General features: G+C 41.0%; 1 protein-coding gene across 1 annotated transcript in view; it reads left to right on the top strand.

The window, feature by feature from the left end:
- The first annotated feature begins 214 nt into the window (after positions 1-214).
- The window catches only part of nckap1l (NCK associated protein 1 like), a 41,377-nt gene continuing 16,491 nt past the window's right edge, over positions 215-25,100 (top strand). The window contains exons 1-21 of the mRNA XM_050039029.1: positions 215-399; positions 3,582-3,692; positions 6,086-6,178; positions 6,761-6,817; positions 9,285-9,427; positions 10,069-10,159; positions 12,279-12,416; positions 13,532-13,580; positions 13,905-14,061; positions 15,301-15,357; positions 15,486-15,582; positions 15,867-15,976; positions 16,190-16,322; positions 17,931-18,012; positions 18,115-18,173; positions 18,267-18,412; positions 18,534-18,666; positions 19,003-19,122; positions 19,538-19,677; positions 21,666-21,797; positions 24,052-24,270. Coding sequence (XP_049894986.1) covers positions 310-399; positions 3,582-3,692; positions 6,086-6,178; positions 6,761-6,817; positions 9,285-9,427; positions 10,069-10,159; positions 12,279-12,416; positions 13,532-13,580; positions 13,905-14,061; positions 15,301-15,357; positions 15,486-15,582; positions 15,867-15,976; positions 16,190-16,322; positions 17,931-18,012; positions 18,115-18,173; positions 18,267-18,412; positions 18,534-18,666; positions 19,003-19,122; positions 19,538-19,677; positions 21,666-21,797; positions 24,052-24,270 — 2,357 coding nt within the window. The 5' untranslated portion in view covers positions 215-309. The remainder of the gene's footprint in view (positions 400-3,581; positions 3,693-6,085; positions 6,179-6,760; positions 6,818-9,284; positions 9,428-10,068; positions 10,160-12,278; positions 12,417-13,531; positions 13,581-13,904; positions 14,062-15,300; positions 15,358-15,485; positions 15,583-15,866; positions 15,977-16,189; positions 16,323-17,930; positions 18,013-18,114; positions 18,174-18,266; positions 18,413-18,533; positions 18,667-19,002; positions 19,123-19,537; positions 19,678-21,665; positions 21,798-24,051; positions 24,271-25,100) is intronic.

The raw sequence follows: 25,100 nt of genomic DNA, 5'->3' as shown, positions 1-25,100 counted from the left end.
ATCTAAATGTTGCAAAGTGTTTTAAAAACAACACTCCTGCCAACTTTTTGTATTTTTTTTTTTTTTTACCTTTTTGGAAGTTTTAATTCTTTCTTAGTTCATATCCATTTTTTGACATACAGTGACAGCATGTCTGCGATTTTAACACTCAGCCCAAATGAACTCATGGCTCCACCCCCACCCATGAGCCCCATGTGACCTAGTGTCAGGGTGAGGCTCTGTGTGCACTTGTTTCCGAGGGTTCGACTGCCACACCGGACCAGGAGGCCAAGGCTCGAACGGAGGGAGAGGTGCAGTGTTTCTGGAGCCATGGATTACCAACAGAAACTGGCCGAAAAACTCACCATCCTCAATGAGAGAGGGAATGGGGTGTTAATACGCATGAACTACATTAAAAAGGTGAGGGAGAATAGGAAGGTTTACAGAGGCGAGTTGTCCGTGTAACAGAAAGAAGGAACTTGATTTTGACCTTATATGCTTATGCTGTGGTAGTCTTCTCAGAATTTGTGTGTGCATACAGTTGTTACACTATACAAAGATACATTTAACAGTAAACATATCAGTAGTTATTCACTGCTTAGGAATAAACTAAAATTGAATCATATTCAGAAGCATAAGCATTGATTTCTATTATCAGATCATGTATTAAAGGGGAACAAGAGCTTGATTGTACTGATAACAATCTACATTTGTATCTATAATACAAATAATAATAATGGTATAAAGCCAAACATGTTAAATGACTTTCTCTGCCATACAGGACTGTACAACGTATTCTCATAAGGACGAAAACCACCAGTAATAGCTCAGTACTTCACTGCTTTTTAATATCAAGGAACTCTCTAAAAGCTGTAACTCAGACTGCAGTAATAAAACGATGTGAGATAGTTATAACAACTATGTGCTTTGTTGTACAGGCAGCACTGTGTTCCAGCTCACTTCTGAGTTTGTTTCTCCGAAAGCGGAAGTGCAAACAGGAAGTCAGTCTGAGCTGTCAGTCACCTCAAATTTCAGTTATTTTAAACCGAATGCTGTGAAAGTCACACGGCAGATTCAGGCACATGCAGAGGGAGCACCCACCTCTTTGCTCCTTGATGTCAAAGGTCCCAAGCCAAGACATTATACTGCATATTATATAAAATCCATTTATTATAAATTTTTAAATTATTCTACTCTTTATTTTAGGCCTACTTCATCTATAAATAAAACCTTTCCTTCATAAGTTAGCGGAAATTTTCCATTGGATTCCTGTAGTGGTGAAATGTTCACCTGATTTTATTGTACAGTTTTTGAGAAATATAAAAGGAGAGCCCTCTCAAATCACATTATAACACATTTATAAATCCACGTATTGGAAATCTCAATATGTTCTATAAAATTTTCAAAGGATTCCTGTTTAGGATGATCCTGATTATGACCATGACAAATTGAATGTGATTTCCTTGAACAGTTTTTGAGAAGTTTAATGGGAAAATCAGCTTAAATTACATTATAACACTCATATTTGCCTCTAATTATGTTTATCATAACCCACTCTCATTTCAGTGCATGGGAGACAATGATACAGTATGATGCAGTTTGTTGTAAGCTTACATGTTGCATTCTCTTATAATCTGGGTTGGTGTGATTAGGTTATACTTTACATTATGTTGGTGTACGGTGTTTTAAAATATAGTTCCACGTGCCCATTTTTAACTTTGAGCACCTGCCTTCCTAAAGGTCTCTGCATGGCCCTGATCCGATCAGACGCAAACAGACCAGTGAAACATAATGAAAAAATTGGAGAATGTAACTATAAGATGACTCCAGAGATAGTATGATTGGTTTATTAACTGTGTGTGTGTGTGTGTGTGTGTGTGTGTGTGTGTGTGTGTGTGTGTGTGTGTGTGTGTGTGTGTGTGAAGGTGTGTTTTTGCGAGAGCCTGGTCTCACTCCGAAGTTGTCGAAATCCAGTGCTTGGGCAGTGACTTGCAGCATCAGAAACCAATGAAAAAAGGCTTTCTTTGACATCCGCATGATACGTGGCCGGTTGCCCTTATAGTTCAACAGTGCTTGGTGGCGTCAGGGGGAAATGCAGCTGGACAAGGACAAAAATTAAGGTGGCGAAAGATTCTTAAGCCAAACCCTTTTCTTTTTTCCTAAACCTAACCATGTGCTTTTGTTGCCTAAGCCATACCATGTGTGTTAGTTGCTGGAGGAAAAAAAAACTTCACTTTGCGGTGTTCTACCGACCTAGTGCTTTTATTTTGAAAGAGACTGTATGAAAATGTTTTATTACCTGTGAAACCGGAAGTGTATTTTGAAAGAAGACAATGCATCTAACAGGCAGAACTTGACACGGTGTCCCAGAACATCAACAACCAATGCACCCAGGGAACCTTTCACATCGTATGTGAACGTTGAAAGTCCATGACCAAACGTCAATATGTGATGAGGTCGGAGTGAGAATGCGTTGGTTTGCGATTATGCCAGTTGGTTAGGGGGGGTCTGTGGGAGTGGCCTACAACAAAAAGGCTCCTAAATTGATTCACAGGCATGCACAAGATTTTGTGTAAAGATTGGTCATGAGCCAAAGGACAGCTAATTAACTGTTCATGTCAAATAGGAGTCGGGGGGGGTTGGATTGGACTATAATGAATAAGCATATAACTTCTAAAAGGATTCACGTAACATGACCAAACTTTGTAAAAAAAAAAACACACAGTCACACAGATAGACAGAAATACACACACAAACACACCATTTGTCATGTCCCCTTTCATGACTCATGACCTGGTTGTCACAAGGAGGCATCACTGTATTAGCGTCAAGTGTTTGTGAGGCTGTGTGTGTGTGTGAATGTGTGAACGTGTAGATTTATGCGTGTACATGGTTGCAGCCATACTATTCTGAATTCGAGCTTGTTTTGATGACCCAGGCATTATCTTGACGTGACATGCAGGAAGTGAAACACAGGAGAAAATAGACTATGTTTTGTGTGCTGTACAGTATGTGTGCATGCACACACACACACACACACACACACACACCTCCCTTTCTGTAACCCTATATGAGCATGTGTTCTGTAACATTTATCAGGAGGAGACATGGAAGACCAGTCTCGTTTTAGGCCAGGCGAAGACGTGCTGAGCATGCATGCATTTTTTATTTTCACAGCCAGACTTCACACTCTAGAGCTGCTGCACAGTCTTCAATTGTCAGTTTCTAAACAGACCCACAGGAGCAGTTCAGTGTTACATATTCTGCTCAAGGTCACTTTCAGGGTGGTTGTTGAGGGAGGTGGGGAGAGCATTATTACCCACTCTGCCCACAATTCCCCCAGCTAGTCTTTGGATTCTTCTTCTGGCAAGCTAACCAGTGGCTGGATGCCACTCAAAATGTAAAAATATTACAGTTTAATCTTGTTGAGAGAGCCCACTGTGCATGATGGCAGGGCTTGAAAATGTGTTACAAATCAAGGATTTAACTGCCAAACCTCCTGAGTGAAATATGACAAAAATCTGACTGAGTGTGACGGTATGATGTGATAACTGATCGCATCACATCCTCACATCTTTATCCTGTACTAACCCCCTTTACAGATATGTGCAGACCCCAAGTTGCGGCCTTCCATCCTGACTGATAAAGCCACGGAGTCCGCCGTCAAATACATCAACAAGAAATTCCCCAACATTGACTTCAGAGGAAACATTGTAAGTATGAGTGCCTCCTGATTTCTACATGCAGGTGCTTGTTTTTCATGTTTTATTTTGTTGTGATCATAAAAAGATTATTTTGGGACCTTGACATAGAAAGGGTTGTTTGTTTTCAGTCAGTAAATAACTATTGTGTGATTCACTGAAAACGCTATGACATTAGGTCAAATTGACAAGAAACAGTTCCTTAATTTGTTCTCACATTTCTGTCTTCTGATCTCAAGAAAGCAAATGTGTCATTGTGAAACTAAAACAACAGACTTGTGAAAAGAAAGAGTTAAAAAATCCACCATGTATCTCATCTCTGGGCTTTCAAAACTCTATGACACAGTCTCATCAAGAAGTATATATGACATGCCTCACAAAGTTAGTGCATGCTGCAGAGCTTTGGTATGATACTGCATGGTGTTTCTCCATGATATGTAAGTATATGCAACAGGTGATTTTAGAGGGATGCCATCCCTCTTGATATCAAAATGACCAAAATGTATCCACCTTCATGCCATCTCTTCCTGTCTTGGTCTGGACCCATACACTGTTGGAGAGTCTCTTTTTTTATGATATTAGTATTGTTTTTGTGCTCCAAAGATATTAACCAAAATATGTCACATTACATAATGACTGTCACAGAGCTATGACTTTGAGAAAAAGGCCTTCAAAGTTTTAGAGCTGCAAAGACACATGACAGAGTCTATTGGCCTTCAAAACTGGGAGAAAGTGCTGGACTTTGGGGGCTGTTTGGGGGTGAAAAATACACTGAAAAGCTGGGGGACATCTTGTAGCTAATGAGGTAGCAAAAAAAAAGCTCATGAACAACAACGGCATGCAGGAAGACGAGGAAACATGTTGGAAGAACTGCATGCATTTGACAACAAAGTTAGCATACACAGTTAGCAATGGACTTCACATGATAATATTGACAACATGGATTAATTTTTAAAGAAAAACCCATTTGATTCATTTGATTTTGGACCATAACAGACTGAAGTAATAGAAATAGTCGAGGATTGCACACATTCAGACTTCAGAACCCCTTCAAAAGTAGCAAGTGAGCACCTTTTGTGTAATTTTTTGTTTACTTTGCTGGTAAATCTGAATGAAATCTCAGTGGCCTAGTGGTAGAGTGTCCGCCCTGTGACTGGGAGGTCGTGGGTTCGATCCCTGGCTGGGTCATACCAAAGACTATAAAAATAGGACCCACTGCCTCCTTGCTTGGCACTCAGCATCAGGGGTTGGAATTGGGGGGTTAGATCACCACATGATTCCTGAGCGCGGCACCGCTGCTGCTCACCGCTCCCTCAGGGGATGGGTCAAATGCGGAGAACAAATTTCACACACTCAGGTGTGTGACAATCAGTGGTACTTTGACTTTGAATCACACTGTGGTGCTATCCATCCATCCATTTTCATCCGCAAGCAAAGCACCCCAGACAGCACTCTCCCCAGCAACACTTTCCAGCTCCTCCTGGGGAACCCCAACGTGTTCCCAGGCCAGACGAGATATGTAATCCCTCCAGCGTGTTCTGGGTCTACTCCCGGAAGGAGTAACTTTGGTGCTAATGGTTCTGTAATTTGAACTAAACCACTGAATTATGTAGAACTTAACCAAGCTAAATGTGTCCGTAACTGCTTATCCAGTAGGGGTTGCTGGAGCCTGTCCCAGCTGACATTAGGCGAGAGGCAGGGTACACCCTGGACCCCTAACCCTAACCCTGGACAGCTCACCAGATTATCACAGGGCTGACACATAGAGACAGACAACCATTCACACTCACATTCACACACATAGAGACAGACAACCATTCACACTCACATTCACATCTACGGACAATTTAGAGTCACCAATTTACCTGCATGTCTTTGGACTGTGGGAGGAAGCCGGAGTACCCAGAGAAAACCCACGCTGACACAGGGAGAACATGCAAACTCCACACAGGAGGGCTCTCCTAACCTGGATCCGAACTAGAAACCCTCTTGCTGTGAGGCAGCAATGCTAACCACTGCATTAGTGTGCCACCTCAATATGTGTAGCATGTCCATATTGACAAAAGTTTAAACATTTAATATTATATTTGTTGCATGATGCTAAGCTGCTTAGAACTAGCTCTGTGGCAAGCCTGTGCGTTTTAATAGATTTCACTATTCTGAAAGCCAAGACTTTGTTTAGTCTTAGTCCGCCCCCCCCTGTTTAGTATCAGTGAGCTGCCTACTAAGTATATTATTGTGTCCACTCTATGTTTAAATATTTGTTCATTTCATTTCATTTGCATATGGCTATTGGTTTAATCAGTCACAGGAAGAAGGGCAACAAGAAATAGTTGTCTCACACAGTGTGATGCCTCATAATACCTGACCAGTAATAAAAAGTTCTCATTATTGTTTCTTTGCAGCAAAATCTGACCGGCATACAGCGACAGAAGTCTGAGGTGTTGGCAGCCACAACGAGCTACTACGACTCTTTCCTGGATGTCATAGAGTTCAGGGTGATTATCTCTGTCTGTTTCTTCTGTCTTGTCAAGTTTTAAATTTCAGATTTATTGTGTTTTCACATAACATGACAAGGACCTACGTAACATCAGCAGCACAGGAAGAAACAGAAGCATAACTACGTAACAACTGTCGTCATTAACAAACAGTGAAAAACAATGAAAATGGACAATAAATATATTCCTGAAATACGAAAACACAAATCTGATAATAGAGGACAATGACGGTGTTTGCAGCGCTCTCCTCCCCATTCTCTTTGTTTTCTTCTGCTATTTTGGTTTCCAGAATAAATTTACATATAGAGTGGTTTACTCTTATATAGGAAAATAATTGATTTTATTCCAAATATCAAGGACAGCTCAGTCTGGTTTGGTGCAGCTTGTTACTCGTCTCCTCACATTAGCATATTTCTGTGATGGAGGTCGCAGCCACGCCAATGCATCCCCCGTATTTGTAAGATTGAGACTAACTCAATAGAAATATGCATGTGTAATGATTATTCAGTGATAGGATACTATGAAAATGATAATATGTTTATGTCATGTTTCTAATCTAATCCCTCTCTGTTCTTCATGCAGGACCACGTTTATGAGTTGCTGAACACCATAGATGCCTGTCAGTGCTTCTTTGACATTGTAAGTACAGGCTACAATATATTTATGTTTATTTATAAGTCGGAGAAAACACTGACGTCAAACACAACATCTGCTGATAATCTGACAAGCTGTCACTCATTTTTATTCATTCTGCTACGATGCTGTTTGCTCCTTCCTGCTACTGTACGTGCTGCAGGTCTCTCCACACCACCCCCGGCCCTCAGCTATTCAGTTTGTCAGGTTTTTTTATTATCATAATTAAAGTGGCACCTCTCGCCTTGTGCATTATGTATATCCTACTGGATATTTCAGCGATCTGTGTCTCCTGTGATCTGATCGGCACAGTTAATGTGAGCGTTTTAACCACCTCACAGGGCTTGGATTTATTTGCAGAACATCTGAGCGCAGGACCTCTTTTTTATTTTACTAAATATAACTGCAGATACATCTGTTGTAATAAAAAGTGAATCTTTCATTCATCCCAATAATTCATTTTCTGTAACTACTTATCCTGTTGGGGGTCGCAGGGGGGCTGGAGTCTATTCCAGCTGACATTGGGGGAGATGATCTGTGATCTTTTCAACTGACACATGATATTAAAGGAATATTTCACCTCAGAACTATCATAAGCTATTTAACCCCCTCTCGGCTCTAAAGGTGACGATAATATGCTGATTAAGGGACAATAGCGGCTGTGGTGACAATTCTGTCCGTTTTCTGTGGATTTACATAAAGACAGGTTTTCAGGTTGGGAAAAGTAACAGAAGATAAAAATGGTTCAAACTACTCCCTCAGCATAACCCACTTCTGTCTGTCAGCCTGCAACCCAATCTTCTCGAAGTTGGTCGAAAAAAAGTTTGTATTGTGCATTTCTGCATACCACATGTTACCATTGTGCATTGTTATGTAGCTGATACATAAAAATGTAATGTTTTGTCACGTTTTAGCAACACTGAGGTCAAGGCACAAAAACCACTAGGTTACGATTGGAAAACATCATGTTATGGCTTTTTTTTTTTTTTTAATTTGTAATCCCTGCTGGTTTTGAGACAGTGGCACTGAGGAAAAGACAGGAGGCAGAGCTGGAGGTAGCAGAGATAAAGATGTTGAGGTTCTCTTTGGGAGTGCCAAGGATGGATAGGATCAGGAATGAGTACATCAGTGGGACAGCTCATGTTAGAACTTTTGGAGATAAAGTCAGAGAGGCCAGACTGAGATGGTTTGGACATGTTCAGAGGAGGGATAGTGAATGTAGGATGGAGAAGGATGCTGAGGTTGGAACTGCCTGGCAAGAGGCCCAGAGGAAGACCAAAGAGGAGATTTATGGAGGTAAAGAAAGAAGACATGAAGTCAGTTGGTGTGAGAGAAGAGGATGCAGAGGATAGGGTTAGATGGAGGCAGATGATTCGCTGTGGAGACCCCTAAAGGGAACAGCCGAAAGAAGAAGAAGAAGAAGAAGAATCCCAGCTGGAAATGCAGCAATGTACGGTCATACAACGGTTCTTATGATATCCTATGATGTAGAACCCCATGAATGATGCTACATAATTATTAGTTAATGTAAAGTTATGGAGGTTAGGTTTGGGCAAGTAAGGTTGCTGTTTTTATGTTTAGGAAAAGAAACAAGGTGACGACGTACCTCAAAATGATTCAGAGTTCACATGTTTCCAAACACTGGTCACCTGGAGAAAATCCTTTGGTTTGTAACCCATTGACCTCCCCAGCCTGCCTTCTTACGGGACAGCTTCCCTCTTTACTCACATCAGTGCATTGGTCACATGATTGCAGCCTTCCCAAATATGTAGGTAATACAAGACTTACTGGCTCATGATTGTGTAGGAGAGTTATGAATTTTGGTGCGTTACTTATGAACAGCAAATCATACGAACACTGTGTGCGAACAGTATAAATGCAGCAATGTAGCAGCAAAGAAGGACTGCTTTTTGTGACACTATTACCGGTGCAACACAGTGGTGGATCACTTAAAACTGACCGGTTTTGTGGTTTGTTGTTCTCGAACAGTAGTCTGTAACTTGGCAACCGTCTCCCCAGTGTCACATCACCCATCATCCCCTCCTGCTCTTGATGACAAAGTCAGCTTAAATGCAATGTCACTTTAGAAATGTTGATATGATAAGTATGAAATGTACAAATGTAACGTAAATGTAGTTTGGAGAAACATAACTTTCTCTGATTGACTGGGGTAACGGCTTGTATGTTCCAAATTCTCATATTTATGATAACATAAACTGTAGATGAATATAGTTTCTCCATGCATCTTCAACTACTTTTCTCTGCCAGTAACAAAACAGCCTCTCTTACAGGCCTGCAGGGGGTGCATGTGTGTTTTAAAGTCAGTTATAGTCTCATAAAAGATTTCAGCTGATCACTATGAATGTATATACTGACAAATGTGTAAGACAATGGTTGTTTTTAACTAAAAAAACCCTGAAAAAAGGTTTGATGTTTTTAAACTTAGACAGTCACACTGGAATTTTGATTTCAGGCAGTCAACTTTGACTTCACCAAGAACTACTTGGATCTGATCATCATCTACACATCTGTGATCATAACGCTGTCCCGCATCGATGACAAGAAGGCACTGGTGGGCATGTTCAACTGTGCGCATGAGATGACCAATGGGAGCAGGTGAGAAAACATGACACTGCTTATAGGAAGCGACACCATACATGGAGTTCAAAGTAAACTGATGGATGTGTTTTCCATTCACTCACCCGGATTGATCAAAATAGTATTCAGTCAAGTTGCATTTGCTGAGTGCAGCTTTTTATCTACGACAAACACTTCATTTAAGAGCTTTAATTCAATCCATTACGAGTTTCCACATCCATCAATACCACCATTTCTCTCATCCTCATTATTAATTACAATCTTAATTGCCTCCGACATCAATGGCCTGCCATCAACCTTTCCTGAGTGCCAAGTGGTGATCTGACATTTTGAGTCCGCCCTCTTTGCATGATATTTATTTATTCCCCTTCAAAAGGATGCTTATCTCAATGTGAGACGTGAGCAGGGAAAACAAACACGTACTGTAGATTTTAATGTCACATTTGACTTGCACATCCAACACACAGCTAGGCCCCTTGAGAGGGAACTGTCTCAGCTCTTCATTATGTCAGCCACTCAATTGACGCCGTAGAAAATTATGTCATTTATATACATTTTTATCACCAATGAAATTCTAGATTGACACGTTTTTGGGAATTATTATAATGTATTAGTTCTTTTCCTTCTTGATTAACTGCACACTGTAATGTATCCTGCAGCGACCCCTCCTACCCGCGGCTCGGCCAGATGTTTGTGGAGTACGATCATCCTTGGAAGAAGCTCACTGAGGAGTTTGGCCCTCACACAAGGGTAAGCTCAGTGTGTCACTGTTTACACACAGCACAGCACAAAGGTGCATCAATAAACAGCTGATGATTTGCTGTAACTGAAGCGTGGATGGTGGCACAGTAAAGTAAACTTAATGTTCAGTTTAATTCAACTTTGTTTTGACATTTTTGTTTATGTTTAAATGTTTAAACACAGAACATAAATACTAAATGATACACCCATCTGTTTTGTCTTATTACACCAGAACACCCGAGGGTGATGTGTTGGTACTGTGTGACCACCCAAACATTGTGATGGTTGAATGTCTCATTCCAAAAGCAGTATTATTGATTTGTGGCTAAACCTCTTATTCTCTAGGCCTCTGCTGGAAAATTACATGCCCAAAATTAATTATTTCTCTGCAATGAATAATCTTGGTATCATAATGAAGTTAACACTTACACTTTGCAGTGTAGGAGAAGAAGAAGAAGAACTTTATTTGTCATTATATGAGCAAGCATACAAAGGAATTTCAAACTCCCTGTGGTGCATAATATACATTTTATTAAATTAAATTTAAAAAATAATTTATGAATTAGTCACTATGTTAAACAAGACACCACAACAACAAAATAAACACTATAATAATAAAGGAAAAACACCAAAACAGGGCACTAGTCGAGAGAGCTCCAAGCTGTTGCACTACTCCGTGCTGCCATCACTGTGACATGACCTCACTGACTGACACTACTACAGAGGTTTAAGGTTTAAGCATCCATGCAGATGTTGCTGGGTCAGAGTAAATGAAGAAATAAGACAAAATAAATGAAAGATTTTATCTCTGCCTAACAAAACATTACACTTTGGAATCATGCAGTTGCAGCCCAAAAACTCTAGCAAACCAGATGACAACATCTGAATGTTACCTATGCATAGACAGATGCAGATGCAATTTAGAGAGATTTTAGTAGAGGTGTGTAAAGGCAAAGTTTCCAAATTGGCTATTTTAGGTTTGTATGCCATCTGTGCCTCTGAGGTAACTGTAAAACTCATTTAATGTAATGCGCATGCCACTATAATTATTAATTACATCTAAAAACAACCTTTTTTGGCTCTATTTTGAAAAATCAATTGATCAATCAGACCTAAATACATGCTCTCATTCATAGAAAACCAGAATAAATGATTGTAATTACACCTTTAAGTGGTCCATACCGAACTGAAATGATTTCTTTATGGTCATTGCTTTGTGCACCGGATGTGTCACATGTTAAAATAGTGTCCTTACCAAACTGTTGCCACAATATTATTGTGTGCTGTAGAATTAAGACTTCCCTGAAGTGGGACCAAGGGAAATACAAATTATGTATTACTTCACTTGGGCTCAATGTTGAACAGGTTAGATTTTGGTGGTCAAAGGTCAAAGGTCAATGTCACCTTGCATCCATCTCATTCTTGTGAACAAGATCTCTCACAAACACCTTGAGGGAATATCTTCAAATTTGGCACAAACCTTTACTTGGACTCAACAATGAACAAATTAGAATTTGATGGTCAGAGGTCAAAGGTCACTGTGACATCACAAAACATGTTTTTGGCCATAACTCAAGAATTCAGTCAAATAGTATATGATGATGAAGTGATGTCATTTTATATCCAAAAGGTCAAAGGTCAGCTCCACTGTGACATCACAGTGTTCTGCATATAACATTTTCTGGCCATAACTCAACATCATATCAGAACAGAAGAGGAGACATTTGGTCATATACTGAATTGGTGACACTATTCTGGGGTGTCTACCTTGACGCTGATGTTATAGATTGTCTGTGCTACCAGGGGGGAAGATGTGTGTGAAGCATCCATGTTTTCACAGACATGGATGTAAACTGTAAGTGCAAATTGAGTGGTGTGCGCAGGCATACAGCTGCGAGGTGGTATTTCTAGTTTAACAGTGACAGCTACACCGGTCTGTGCAGTGGATCATTAAGATAAGCCCATATGCAACAAAATTAAACCACAGATTTTCAGCCTCCAGCTCGTTTTCACTATAATTAGGTGTGAAGTGTTGGCATTTATCTGTATCTCTGTCATTTTGCATCTTCCTTTATCTTTGCCTCTCTTCAGCTCACTCATTCAATTTCCTTCTCTGTCTCTCTCCCAGTCAGTGACGGCGGCCTTGCTGTCTCTGAGGATGGTCTACCCACGCAGGAACCTGCCAGCAGAGCAGTGGCGGAGTGCCCAGCTCCTCAGCCTGCTCAGTGCTCCAGCTGCCATGCTGGACCCAGCATGCTGTGACACTGTGAGTCCGCCCTCCCGTCTCCTCCTGTATTTATCTCTTATGTTTTTCCAGTGATGTCAGCCACAGTAATGAGAGAATATGTCAGGGCTAAATTATACAATAACAGTGCAAGTATTGTCTTGAAGGTCAGATACAATCCATTTAACATTAGTAGTTCAATGTCCTTCCATTACGGAGCTATCATTTAGAAAATTATTTATTTTATTGTCTTCTGACCTTTCTCTGCTCATCCCTGAACTTTTATTTCTTCCTATCTCCATTTTCTGCACATTTCAGTCCTCAGTCTCTCTGCTGTCTTTGAGCACAGGCCATTACAGCTCCTGTGATGTAATGTTATGATCCCTATTGCCTGTGGCTTCCTCATATAATAACCACTTCAGTCGTCCAGCCATGAAAGGAACCTCCAGGCAGCAATTTCTTATCAAAAGACACCACATATTTGAGAGCAAAAGATGGCCACTCATTTAAAGTCTATAGAGAATACTGAAAGCTCTCTATATTATTAGATGTGCATTTTTTAAACCACATTTAGGGAGGATGGTCAGTATTTTCAGGAGGAAAAAATACTGTGCATGATGTACAGAGGGTTTTTATGGTGACTAATCTCAGAAAAAAATGTAATTATCTTTTGAAGGTGGAGGAACAGAGTAGCAATGAAAATGCTGATGGCCACCATATAGTTTAACTGACAGGATTGTACTTCATCATACAGTGGGTTTAGTACAGTGGTTCCAACTGGTGGGTCCTGGTCCAAAAGTGGGTCCTGGGTCCATTCTGAATGGACCACAAGTGACTTGCGAACTCCAGTTTGTAAAAAACACACTTAATTTTGAAGTACAGTGAATTTACAGCACAGAGCTTTTACTTTGAAGTGCAGTTCCCTGCTGTAGAGTGAGTGGCAAATGGACAGCTACATGACAGAGACAGCAAACTAGCTCAGTGGCATGGCCAAATGCAAGTATGATGCTAAATATCATTTAACTGACCTTTAACAAATGACTACTGAGAAATCTGGACCCCGTGGCTGGACAAATTGGGAATCACTGGTTTAGTGCATGCACAGCTGTAGTGAATGTGTCTGTATTGGCAGTTAATAAACATGTTGTTCACCACAGATGGCATGTGAATACCTGTCTATGGAGGTGATGGAGCGGTGGATCATTAGTGAGTATTACTCATCTTGAATGATTATTTACTTTATCTTTTTATATAAATATATAAACATGATGCAGCATTTTAATTTGTTTGTCGTGTTGTAGCTGAGACACATTTCATACACAATGATATCACATATGAAAAAGCAGAACTATACACAACAGCAGCATTCATAGGAGAATGTCGCTTGTGGATGAATTTCCCTTCAGAGGCATCACCAGTTAACAATGCATATAAATGACTGTAAACAAGACAGGAGCACTGTGTTGTCACATGCAGAACTAGCAGCATTTCAGATTGTATCTTTAATGTTGCTGATTGTGCCCCTTGCAGTCGGCTTCCTGTTGTGCCACAGCAGCCTGAATACCAACCAGGCCTCCCAGGAGCTGTGGAAGATGGCTCTGCGGAGCGGCTTCTACCTCATCCTCACCAGAGACGAGGTGCTCAACATACACAAGGTCTCAGAGGACCTCTTCGACAACATCAAAGGGTACGTAAGATGCACGGCTACAGTATACAACTGTCAGAAATAGTCTTAGTTGATGAATAAGAATTGATGTGAATGGATTAAATAGTCTTGCAGTGTTTAGGAGAGGTCTCTTTGATTCTTCATTGAAGCTGAATAATAAAGACCTGCACTGAGCCAACATTAGAGGCCTTGAAGAAGCAGTGTTTAGGCTTTAGTAACATCTACTGTAGCGGTGAAGTTGCAGATTGCAACCAGCTGGACACCCCTCCCGTCACCCCACCCTTTCTAAGTATATAGAGAACCAACAGTGGCCTTAGGTGACATTATAAATCCTAGAAGCCAAAAACATCTATCCAATTAAGAAAATTATGAATGTTATCTATGAATGTTTGTAATAAACAACATTGTATTGGTAAAAACAATTTCGGAGCAACCACTTGAAAACATAGTTAGCAGCACTGTTTTCAAAGTAGGCAACGCAATATAACTCTAATGCAAAAGCACAGAGTTTTGTTCATTAGAGAATATATTTTCAACATGCCTAAGAGTAGTAGAGTACTATTGAGAAAAAAAGTATTTATTTTTTATGTGACCAACTTAAAACAGAGATCAGAGATCTGACTGCAGCTACAGTCTGAGATCTCAAGACTTAGTTTTGTTGTCTGTTCTTCATGCACGGACTGAGCTGGGAAAGTAAGCTTTTATGTGCTCTGATCCTCTCACTTTAGAATAACCTTCAAAAAACTCTGTCATTGTGTGTAGGTGTTCTTATATTTCTACATGTTACTATGTGTCTTTTATGTTTTCTTCTTGTCGTCATGTATTTTTGCTGTATTTTTCTAAATTATATAAGCTTAATTCTTTTTTATTTTTCTGCTCTTTTAATTTTTTTTTTCTCTCCCGAAGTTGAGAGGTGGCCCGTTGTTCAAGTCTGTGGCTTTTTGACCTCTCTTGACACATTTCTCATTTTTTATCATATTGATTTTATGCAGTTTTATGTGTGTGCAAATAAAATTCAAAAAGAAAAAAGCGTGGATTATATAAACTACAGCTTACAGTACAGTAATTACTGATTATGTATTTCTTCATAATTGTTTCAGAAGATAAAAACTGATTCCATTGAAAAGTTAATACATACCAATTCAAAGATGGTAGAGTCGATATTCTTTGGCCACTGTAGTGAATCAATCCATGACTGCTTTAAATATTTGGATGCTTAATTGGCTTCTTATCACTTTCTCTCTTTGTTTTTGTTTTTAGATATAGCAAGCGAGTTGCAGACATCAAGGAATGTCGTGAGCATGCTTTACTCAACAGGTGAGACTGGCAGGAAACTCAGTAAAGTTTTTACAACTTTTGTGTCATAAATATTCACTGGTGTGTATTTACTTTGAAATGAACTGTGGGAACCAAACGTTCATGTCCATTTCCTGTGTTATTACTAGTGGAGCTTTGCACAGAGAAAGGAGGCAGTTCTTGAGAGGAGCGCTGAGGGAATTATATAAAGTTCTGGAGGATGAACCTGGACTTCTGGGACCAAAGGTAGAAGTGCAGTGAAGAGCATAACAGCTGTGCACGAGGAATTTAAATGAGTTCATTACTGCGAGTTGTAAGTCCAAAATGAAATTCTGGTCACATGACCAATGAAAAACAGTACCTTTGATCCAGCTGCCATCCTGAACTTGGACTCTGGGGAATATTTGGACAGGAGGGGGGAATGTCTTTGAATGACCCTACATTTCACAGCAATCATGACTTTTACTAAAGTAAGCTGAGACTGTTTCCTTACATTCCTTCTTCTTCCCTGTTCCAATCAAATCCCCAAGGCCCTGTTTGTCTTCATGGCTCTGTCATTTTCCCGTGACGAGGTCCTGTGGCTCGTCAGACACTCTGAGAATATGCCCAAGATAAAGACGCCCGAGGACTACATCGACAAGTAGGTCATAGGTGCAGAGGAAGTTAACCACTGTGGAGGTCACACATTGTCATTTCTGTGTGCAAAAATATGCAAGCTAGCAAGTTCTACCTCACTGCAACTTCACTCTTAAGATGTCTCTCCGTAGTGCTGCAGAGTTTACATTGTCTTTTATTGTTAAAGTTAATAAAAGGTGAATATGTTTGGTGTTAATTTGCTTTTTCTGTTTAACAGTCAGATGGCAGAGCTGCTGTTCCACATGGAAAAGTTAAGAGGTCTGATGACAAAGTACATCCATGTGGTCCAGCGCTACCACATCCAGTACCTGGCACAGTTCGATGCCTTGGTTCTCAATGACACCATACAGGTACCTGCTGATTGATATACACCGGTCAGCCACAACATTGAAACCACTGACAGGTGAAGTGATTAACATTGATCATTGTGTTACAATGCAATGTTCTGCTGGGAAACCTCCTGGCATTCATGTGGATGCAGCATAAATGCACCACCCACCCAAACACTGTTGCAGACAGTATAAATGAATTCATTTATTGTCGTTGCATGTTCACATATGACAAAATTTGCTGTCTGTCATGAAAGAAAAACTGTTCCATACACTCAACACACACTCACATACCCACACACTAAAATATGGTGCTATAAAAAGGACAAGATTAAATGCATATGCAGCTATTGTACATCTGTCTGTGGTAGTGCAATTTAAAATTGTTGTAGTGGTGGTGGGGGAGGGATGGGGATTTTGGAGGGAGCTCAGTTTGTGTGTGGTTGGGGGGTAAAAACGTTCCTCAGTCTGGAGGTGCAGCATTTCAGGACCATATAGTGTCTTTCAGAGGGCAGCAGTGTGACCAGGAGATGAAAGGGGTGAGTGCTGCCTATAACAATCCTGCAGGCTCTACTGTGGCAGTAAGACCTGTAGATGCCTTCAAGGGGGGCAAGGGGGAGTCCAATATTTTTTTTGCACTGTGTTGAAAACCCTCTGGAGAGCCACCCTGTCTGCCGCTGAACAGTTCGCATACCAGGCTGTGATGCAGTACGTCAAGATGCTCTCCACTGAGCAGTGGTAGACAGACACAAGTTATTTTGCAGAGAGGTTGAATCACCTCAGCGTCCTGAGGAAGTCTCTCTCAGGCCTTTTTCACCAGAGCAGTGGAGTTTACAGTCCACTTGAGGTCCTCGCTGATGTGGGTAATGAGGAGCTCCTTTGTCTTTCTGATCTTTAGTGACAGGTTGTTCAGTGAACACCATTCTATCAATTTGCAGACCTCGTCTCTGTACACCCTCTTATTGCATCGACACTACCTGATGACAGTGGCCCCCTCAGCAGGACAATGCACCATGCCACACTGCTCAAGAATGGCCTGAGGAACATGACAAACAGCTCAAGGTGTCGACCTGGCCTTCAAATTCCCCAGATCCTAATCTGAGCATCAGTGAGAAGTCCTGGTCCCTTAGATCTGGCTTTGCTCTGACCTGTCGAGGCACAGACACAGGACCTCTGGGGATGTCATTTGCTGTCTGACAATGGGACGTTTGAGTCCTATGGGCTGAGGTGGATTCTTCATTTATTAGAGTTTTTCTCAGCACGTTCCAGGGAGGCTCAATCAGATCGGGATCTCAAGAATTTGAAGGCCAGGTCGACACCTTGAGCTCTTTGTCACATTTCTTGGCCTGTTCTTGAGCAGTTTTTGTGGTGTGGTTTTCCAACAGAAGCTTGCATTGTAATTAGATAATCAATATTATTCACTTCACCTGTCAGTGGTTTTAATGTTGTGGCTGATCAGTGTAGATGTACTATACAGTATAATGTGTAACATAAAATTTTGAGTATTTTTCTTTTACTAACTGAGGTGCAGAAAGTGGCACAGAGGGAAGAGCCAACATTTTTAATACTGAAAGCATCTGACATTTTTCTTCTTCAACATTAATACATACATGTATTTCTCCTCTGCAGAACATGTATGTGTGTCCAGAAGAGGAGTCGGTCCTGATGACTTCGTTCGTCTCAACCCTGTCTGCTTTGTCAATCAAACAAGGTAACACAAAATAACACGCTGCAGATTATTTTAGCTTCTGTAGATACATTTAAAATTGGCATGAGAAATTTGAACAGTGATGGATTCAATTTTACTCTGCAGTGGAAAACAAGGAGGAGTTTGATTTCAGAGCTCTGAGACTGGACTGGCTGAGATTGCAGGTAGATAGGTTTGTTAAAACATAATCAAATATCACACTTTATTCAGTTATCATTGTAAAACCACTCTTAGGTTTTCTTTCTCTTCTGTTTCAGGCCTACACAAGTGTGAACAAGGCCCCTCTTCCACTAAAGGAGTACCCAGACTTGGCGAAGGTGATGAACATGATTCAGTTTCACACCAGGATGGTGGACAGCGTGGATGAACTTCTGCAGGAGACATCTGAGGTGTCCATTCTCGGGTCAGTCTCTTCTTCTCTTCTCTTCTCTTCTCTTCTCTTCTCTTCTCTTCTCTTCTCTTCTCTTCTCTTCTCTTACAAATTCAAGATGTCTCAACTGTTTATTCTCCTATTTGTTTCTCAGTTACTACCCGCGTGTCTTTGAGAAGATGTTCTGCCAGAGCAGCGAGGAGGTGACCATGAAGCGTTACCTCATGGCCTTCCCAGCTGCGTGTTCTCACTTCAGCCAGTGTGGACACGCTCTCTGCCCAGAAGAGGTCAGTGTTCAGTTGTTTTCCTAACAAGCCATTAATCACCAGCTGAGACGCATTGAAGACTCTGGTTACACTCTGCATGAAGTTTGATTCCTCACACTTTCACATTACTGACTTATTCATATGACAACTCTTAAGTTATATTTATACATGTTGTTTCAAACATTGGACATGAAACAGCTCCTTCACAGTAAGCTAAATGTAGTTTGGGAGATTATGGGTGAAAATATGCCTTCTATTTTCGTGTGTGTGTGTGTGTGTGTGTGTGTGTGTGGTTTCGTACATGCTTGACTCGCCTTCATATGTGCTCACACACACTGCACTTATTTGTGTTTCTAGACCGAGGCAATGGAGAAGAAGACTCTGCGACTGTGTGTGACCTTCTTGGAGCAGTTGGCCAAGCAGACCAGCGGTGTTGTGTTAGAGATATGTGCTGAGCAGTGCAACCTCAATGACCAGGTGAAGGCTATTTCAGGTTCTTCAAAAAAACTCATTATCTTGCGCAGATTGATTCTGCCAAACTCCATATCCAAATATAATCACACTAGTCTCAGCTTGGCATCAGTGGGTTTAGCTGGCGGCAGTGGACAGACTTGAGAATTTGAATAAAATGATAATACAGGTCTAAAATTCTGGAGTTGATTAATGCAGTGTTGTTTCTCTAATCCCTGGAGGAAAATATGAGGAGTGTTTACTTTTTGACTGAGTGCTTCCAACGTGAATGCAAAACTCCCATGTTTGTATTTGAGCATGTTACCCAATATTTGCTTGGCTGAATTCTTCTTCCCTCTTTCTCTTTCTCTCTCTCTCTGTTTCTACCCCTCCCCTTCTCTCTGTCTCTGCATCCACCTCTTTCCACTTGATAACCCCTCAGCTGCAGCCCAAGCACTGTGCCGAGACCATCAGCGCAGCTCGCCATAGAAAGCAAAAGAAGCCGTTGCCAAAGAAGGGAGAGGTCCAGAAAGAGAAACCGGGCGCTGAAAGCCTGAGGAAGGACCGCACAGTTGTTACCAAGTCAGCTTTTCTTTTTGTTTTTCCCACTTTCCCGACTTATCTCTCTCTGCTTGATCCTTAGGAAAAGTTTCCTTTTAGAAAAGTGAGCAAAATTAAAGGAGCAGTGTGTAAGATTTAGGGGGATGTAGTGGCTTCTAGGGGTGAGGGCTGCAGATTACAACCAGCTGAAACTTTTCCCAGTCACCTTCGGTGCTCATTGTGCAGGAGGTTCTTTTTTTACCAGGAGCCGAATTGTCTGCAAAGGTCTCTTCCCCTCCAAAATAAACTGAATAATAACACTGAATAAAGTAGTTTCACATTATGAATCAGTGTTTCTCTGATGCTGTTCAGCATATTGGAGACTACTAGCCCAGCAACTGTTAATTTGTGCTCACCTTCTTTCTCTGACAGCTTAAGATCCAGGGCCCAGTTGCACAAAGCACCTTAAATTTGCTCCTTAAGTGTGACACTTATACATGAAATACATCACCAATAATTGACTGAAAAAGATCCTGTTGCATAAAACCACAGAGCAATCATTAATTGTAACAGGTCTGGAAGGGCGCAGCTTTGGATATTTGAGTGCTCTAAACTCAGACAGTCACAATCATAAATTGACTTCTGGTAAAATTTAAAGTGCAAAATTAGTTGCTCTACATTAAGCGTGACCATCGGGTTCTCTCGGTCATGGGACATTCTTCTCGGGATGCCTTAATTTCTCTCATTCATCTCCATAAATCATGTTGCGGTTAAAATGTAGTCAGAGGTACTTTATGTTCTTGTCCTTACTTTAGTTATTAAGGTTCTTTGTGCAATGCTTTAACAAACTTTAAGCAATTCCTTAAGTGTAAGACCAAGATACAGACATAAACATAAATTCTTAAGTAAACATTTTAAGGAAACCTTAAAGAGAAGACTTGAGGATGTTTTGTGCAACCATTTTTTTTAAAAAAAGGAAACCTTAATTCGGACTTAAAGGAAATCTTAAGGTGCTTTGTGCAACCAGTCCCAGAAGTTAAGGAGGTTTTCACCTGGAGCCAAATTATCAGCAGATAATGGACCCGGTGATTTAAACCGGTAAAAACAGTGAATCCAGCAGTTTCACAAGAAAAAAAATCGTGGCAGACGCAAAACACAAAATGGCCCCATCTAAAGCCAGTGTTTGGTTTGTCTGTTCTGGGCTACTGTAGAAACATGGTGGACTCTATGGATGGGATCCCGCTCCCTATGTACAGTAGATATAAATGGCTAATTCTAAGGTAACAAAAACAAAATTATTCCTATTTTCATGTGATTATACATGAAAGAAAACATGCTTATTATATTCCAATCCTCCTCCTAAACCCTACACACTGGACCTTTAATACATCTCTGATTTCTGGAGACATGCAGCATTATCAGCATCACTTGTTCTGGTCAAAGTACAGTTAAATAAGCATTCAGCAGTGGATGATTCTGCCAAGGTCTGAGGCAGGTTAATGCAGTTCATGTTGGTAGAAATATTCTAATTTCTGCTGACATTTAGAAATGACTTTATTCACCCCAGCTTCTTTCCTGTTATCAGGAGGACAGGATTAAAATGCTCTCACCAACAAGGCATTATTTATTGTGAACTTTATTACCCTTCAACTAGAATCAGGGTTGACAGGTACCGAATCCGACTATATTCAGTGTAATATAATAAGAAACAAAACACCTTGGTGCATTAAAAAAAGAAAACGCTTTTACTGGCAGCTCATTTTATGTTGGCATCTTCATTGTTTTGATCATATTCTGTATGTCGCCACAGTCAGAAAGCTCACTAATTAATTCTGAAGAGTTGTAATACTGTCTCTCTCCCTGCTCTCAGTTTCCCCCCGCCGCTGCCTCAGTCTGGAGATGTTTTACAGTTCTCATGTTTATTACCTTATTTGCCTGAGAAAAGTGTGTTCATACTACAGTCATTGTCAAAATATTTGTCTTAAGTTCCTAAAGACTTCCATTTCTCTCTCTGTGTCTCTCTTCTCCAGTATAGACAAGATGCACCTGATGCTGACAGAGCTCTGCTCCTCCTACGGCCTCTGCAGTGACTTTATTGTCTTCGACCACATCGTCGTTCCCACAGAGTTCCTCCTTTCTCATCTGGAGACACGGCTCTCTGAGTATGCTGAGTGGGAATGGGGGCATTAATATATGTGTCTGATAACTAGTTGCTTAGTAGCATGCATATTAGTAGCATATTGGTTCTTTATTGTCATTATAAAGCACTTATAGGCTAAATGTCTTATTCTGCATGACCATATTCTACAGCGTCTAGACCATCAACTAAGAGTTTCCTCCCAATAACCTTCTAATTACTGCTTATTGATAGGAAATAAGGAACTTGTTGAATATGAATTATGATCTTAATGTTCGTTGCTCAGTATGGGCCTTATACGATTGCAGGTCAAGTGATGGAAAATGGTGGTATATTAGAACAAAGTCAGCACATGTAGAAAAAATCCCTTTATTAATGGACCACTTCAGAGATTTTCAAACACATCTATTAAAATGTATTGCCTCATCACTTAAGAATAGGGTCTGTTAAAGCTAAAGATGGTAACTTTCATGAACTGTCACTATGTTTGACAGACGTACATGAGACAGATAGTCTGTGAAAAAATGTCCCTACTCCTCTTGCTACTGCCTCTGATGGCGTTCAGTAGAATCAGGCCACGGCGGGGTCAGCCACAACCAATCAGAGCCAAGGTGTCTCTAACGCAGCTGTCAATCATTCCATGAACTGTGATCAAACTGTCAAACTAGGCATCGCTGATCAAATATGAATCAAGATTCTGTTACAGCGTGGCCTATTCTCACCTCAAATGTTTTCAGAGACATATTTCAGTGTACTGTTTCGCTGTAAAATTAGAAAGTTTGTCCAGCTAGTGGGCGGTGCTTGTGTCTCCTGCATTTAAATGTATCCAACATGGCGGCCAGGTCACTAACATTCTTATTTTACAGCTAAGCAGTACGCTAAAATATGTGTCCAAAAAGATCTGAGGTGAGAAACAGGCAATGCAGTAACAGCATCTCTTACATTTGATCAGTGCTTCCCAGTTTGACAGTGTGACTGCAGTTCACAAGCCATGACTGACATGATTGACAGCTGCGTTAGAGGCTTCTCAGTGTTGACTGGTTGTTTTCGTTCACATACAGTCAAGTTATTAGAAGCACTACATGGCAATAAAGTAGGCAGAGGAGTATGATTTTTTTTTCCACAGATTATCTGTCAGATTATCTGTGTTAATACAGTGACAGCTTCAGCAAATATGCAAAAAGTTCCTTTTTTTTAATAAAAGTTACCATCTTTTGTTTTAATATAAAGTGTTACCATGTGTCCCAATAAATGTGGATGATGGATGATGATCCTGAAAGTGTGTAAAAAGTCCCTGAGGTGACATTTGCAATTTCCCCTATCTCATGTGCAGCAGTAGAGCTTAGATTTTTTTGCATGTGTCACTTCAGCAGCTCCGTAAACAATTACTGTCAGAAATATGCTAATAACTGACACGAGCGCCCACTTTCATTGTGAAAGGAACACATTGTCGATGTATTATTGTTTCCTCTGCCAGTGCGTAAATGTGCTGTGCGACTGTACCTCAGTGTACTAACAAAGCACCATCATTTCCCTGTTTTTGACTCCATGTCCACACTGCTTACATTCACACTGTCCAGTGTGCTGACCTCCCTGCTGAACAGGGGCTGTTGAAATGTTAAACACCAGGATGTGACAGAGTGCTGGGAGACCTCAGAGGCATCTCACACCGCATCCTTTCCAATTGTCACTTAGAGATTTGCACACATTTTTTTTGTCCTGACAATTAGGGAATCATTTGGAGCTTGTCTCTTGTGAAATGTCTCCTCCATCACTATAATGAACCCTGCGTTTCTATCCGATTCCCCCGTGTCAGACTGTGCTGCACCGACTTAAAAATCTGCGAAGAGATTCATCATGTCACTCCCTTGCTCTGTGTCATTTCAGTACTAACTGTTATTTAGATTAGGGATTGGTACCAGGGCAACCTAATGTTTCTGTGTGTATGCTCTGCTTAGTCTCCCTGTCTTAGCTGATGATTATCTCCCCTGTCACCCTAAAATTAGCACCCTTGAGTAGCAGCAAGCTCTCAGTGATTGGTCCCTCCATGGCCAAAATTGTAAATCCAGTCTAGTCAGCGAGAGGAAGAGCAAGAACGAAGGGCCCTGCCAGAAAATAAATAAAATTGCAGTGACGCCCTGGAGCGGTAAATGTGCTGACCTAATGAGAGTATAGTACCATGCCACCATGGCTCGTTTAAGCCGTTTTAAGGTCCCATCTGTCCGCTCTCAGCCCACTCTGGCCTGGTTATGTGACGTTGGTTAAACATGTTTGTCCAGGATCATCGTGAGAATGGCCAATTACAACCAGACCACCCAGGAGATAGCCCGTCCTTCGGATCTGCTGGCAGGGGTAAGAGCCTATACAGCCAGCCTGCACTGCCTCTCCAGCTACATCAATGTGGATGTCACCCGGCTGGTGAAAAACGTCCTGCTGCAGCAAACACAGCCCCTGGACTCCCGTGGAGGGCAGACCATCACGACCGTCTACACAAACTGGTGTGTGTAATATATAGAGCTGTATCTACTGTATGCTGCATACAAGTGTCCATTTAACCTTCATCCTACCAACAAATTTAGCACACAAGGACTTCAGATGGGGTCCCTGAGGATCCCAACAATAGACCATTGTAAGACATAACCATCATAGCAAAATGTGAACTTATACCCTCTCGAAACCTCATTAGTTTTGAATTTAATGTTATCTAGTAAAAATAGATTTTTTTAAAAAAAATTTTTTTAGGAAAGTTACACTTAGAGGTCTAGTGTTTAGGATTTGGTGGCATCTTGTGGTGAGTTTACAGATTGCAACCAACAGAAACTTCTCCAGGGTCCAAGTGTGTAAGAGAACTATGGTGGCCAACGCAAAAACGCGACTGGTCCTATCTAGAGCCAGTGTTTGCTTTGTCCACTCTGGGCTACTGTCATCTTACTGTAGGAAGAGCAGTATTCAGGGTCATCATCAGAGCACATGAGGGAATCTGTGTTTATCTTCTTTAAAATACCTGACTTCAACATCATCAACCCCATGGAATCTGTCTGCAGCTATACATGTCTGGAAGTGGAAGCCTTAAAGAAAATGCTAAGTTTGCATTTAGCAGGCTATGAAGTATTGGTTAAAAGTGAGGTGGTTAAAGTAAGGGTAAGGGTAATGGGTTTGTCTCGTACTAGTTTAGAGGGGTGTATCATGTATGCTACAAATGGAATGTGTCTGTAGCTTTAACTGTCTCTCTGCCTGTGGGCCAAAGGGGTGAAGGGGGCTGATGTGTAGGTATGGTGGATGAGTCATATAGCTGCTCCAGCCGCAGCCATACTTACTCGGCCGGCGA

This window comes from Epinephelus moara, chromosome 24 (assembly GCF_006386435.1).
Source record: "Epinephelus moara isolate mb chromosome 24, YSFRI_EMoa_1.0, whole genome shotgun sequence".
In the NCBI taxonomy this organism is placed as follows: Eukaryota; Metazoa; Chordata; class Actinopteri; order Perciformes; family Serranidae; genus Epinephelus; species Epinephelus moara.
Note: the sequence above shows the minus strand (reverse complement) of the source record. Positions and strands in the feature narration are given on the sequence as shown.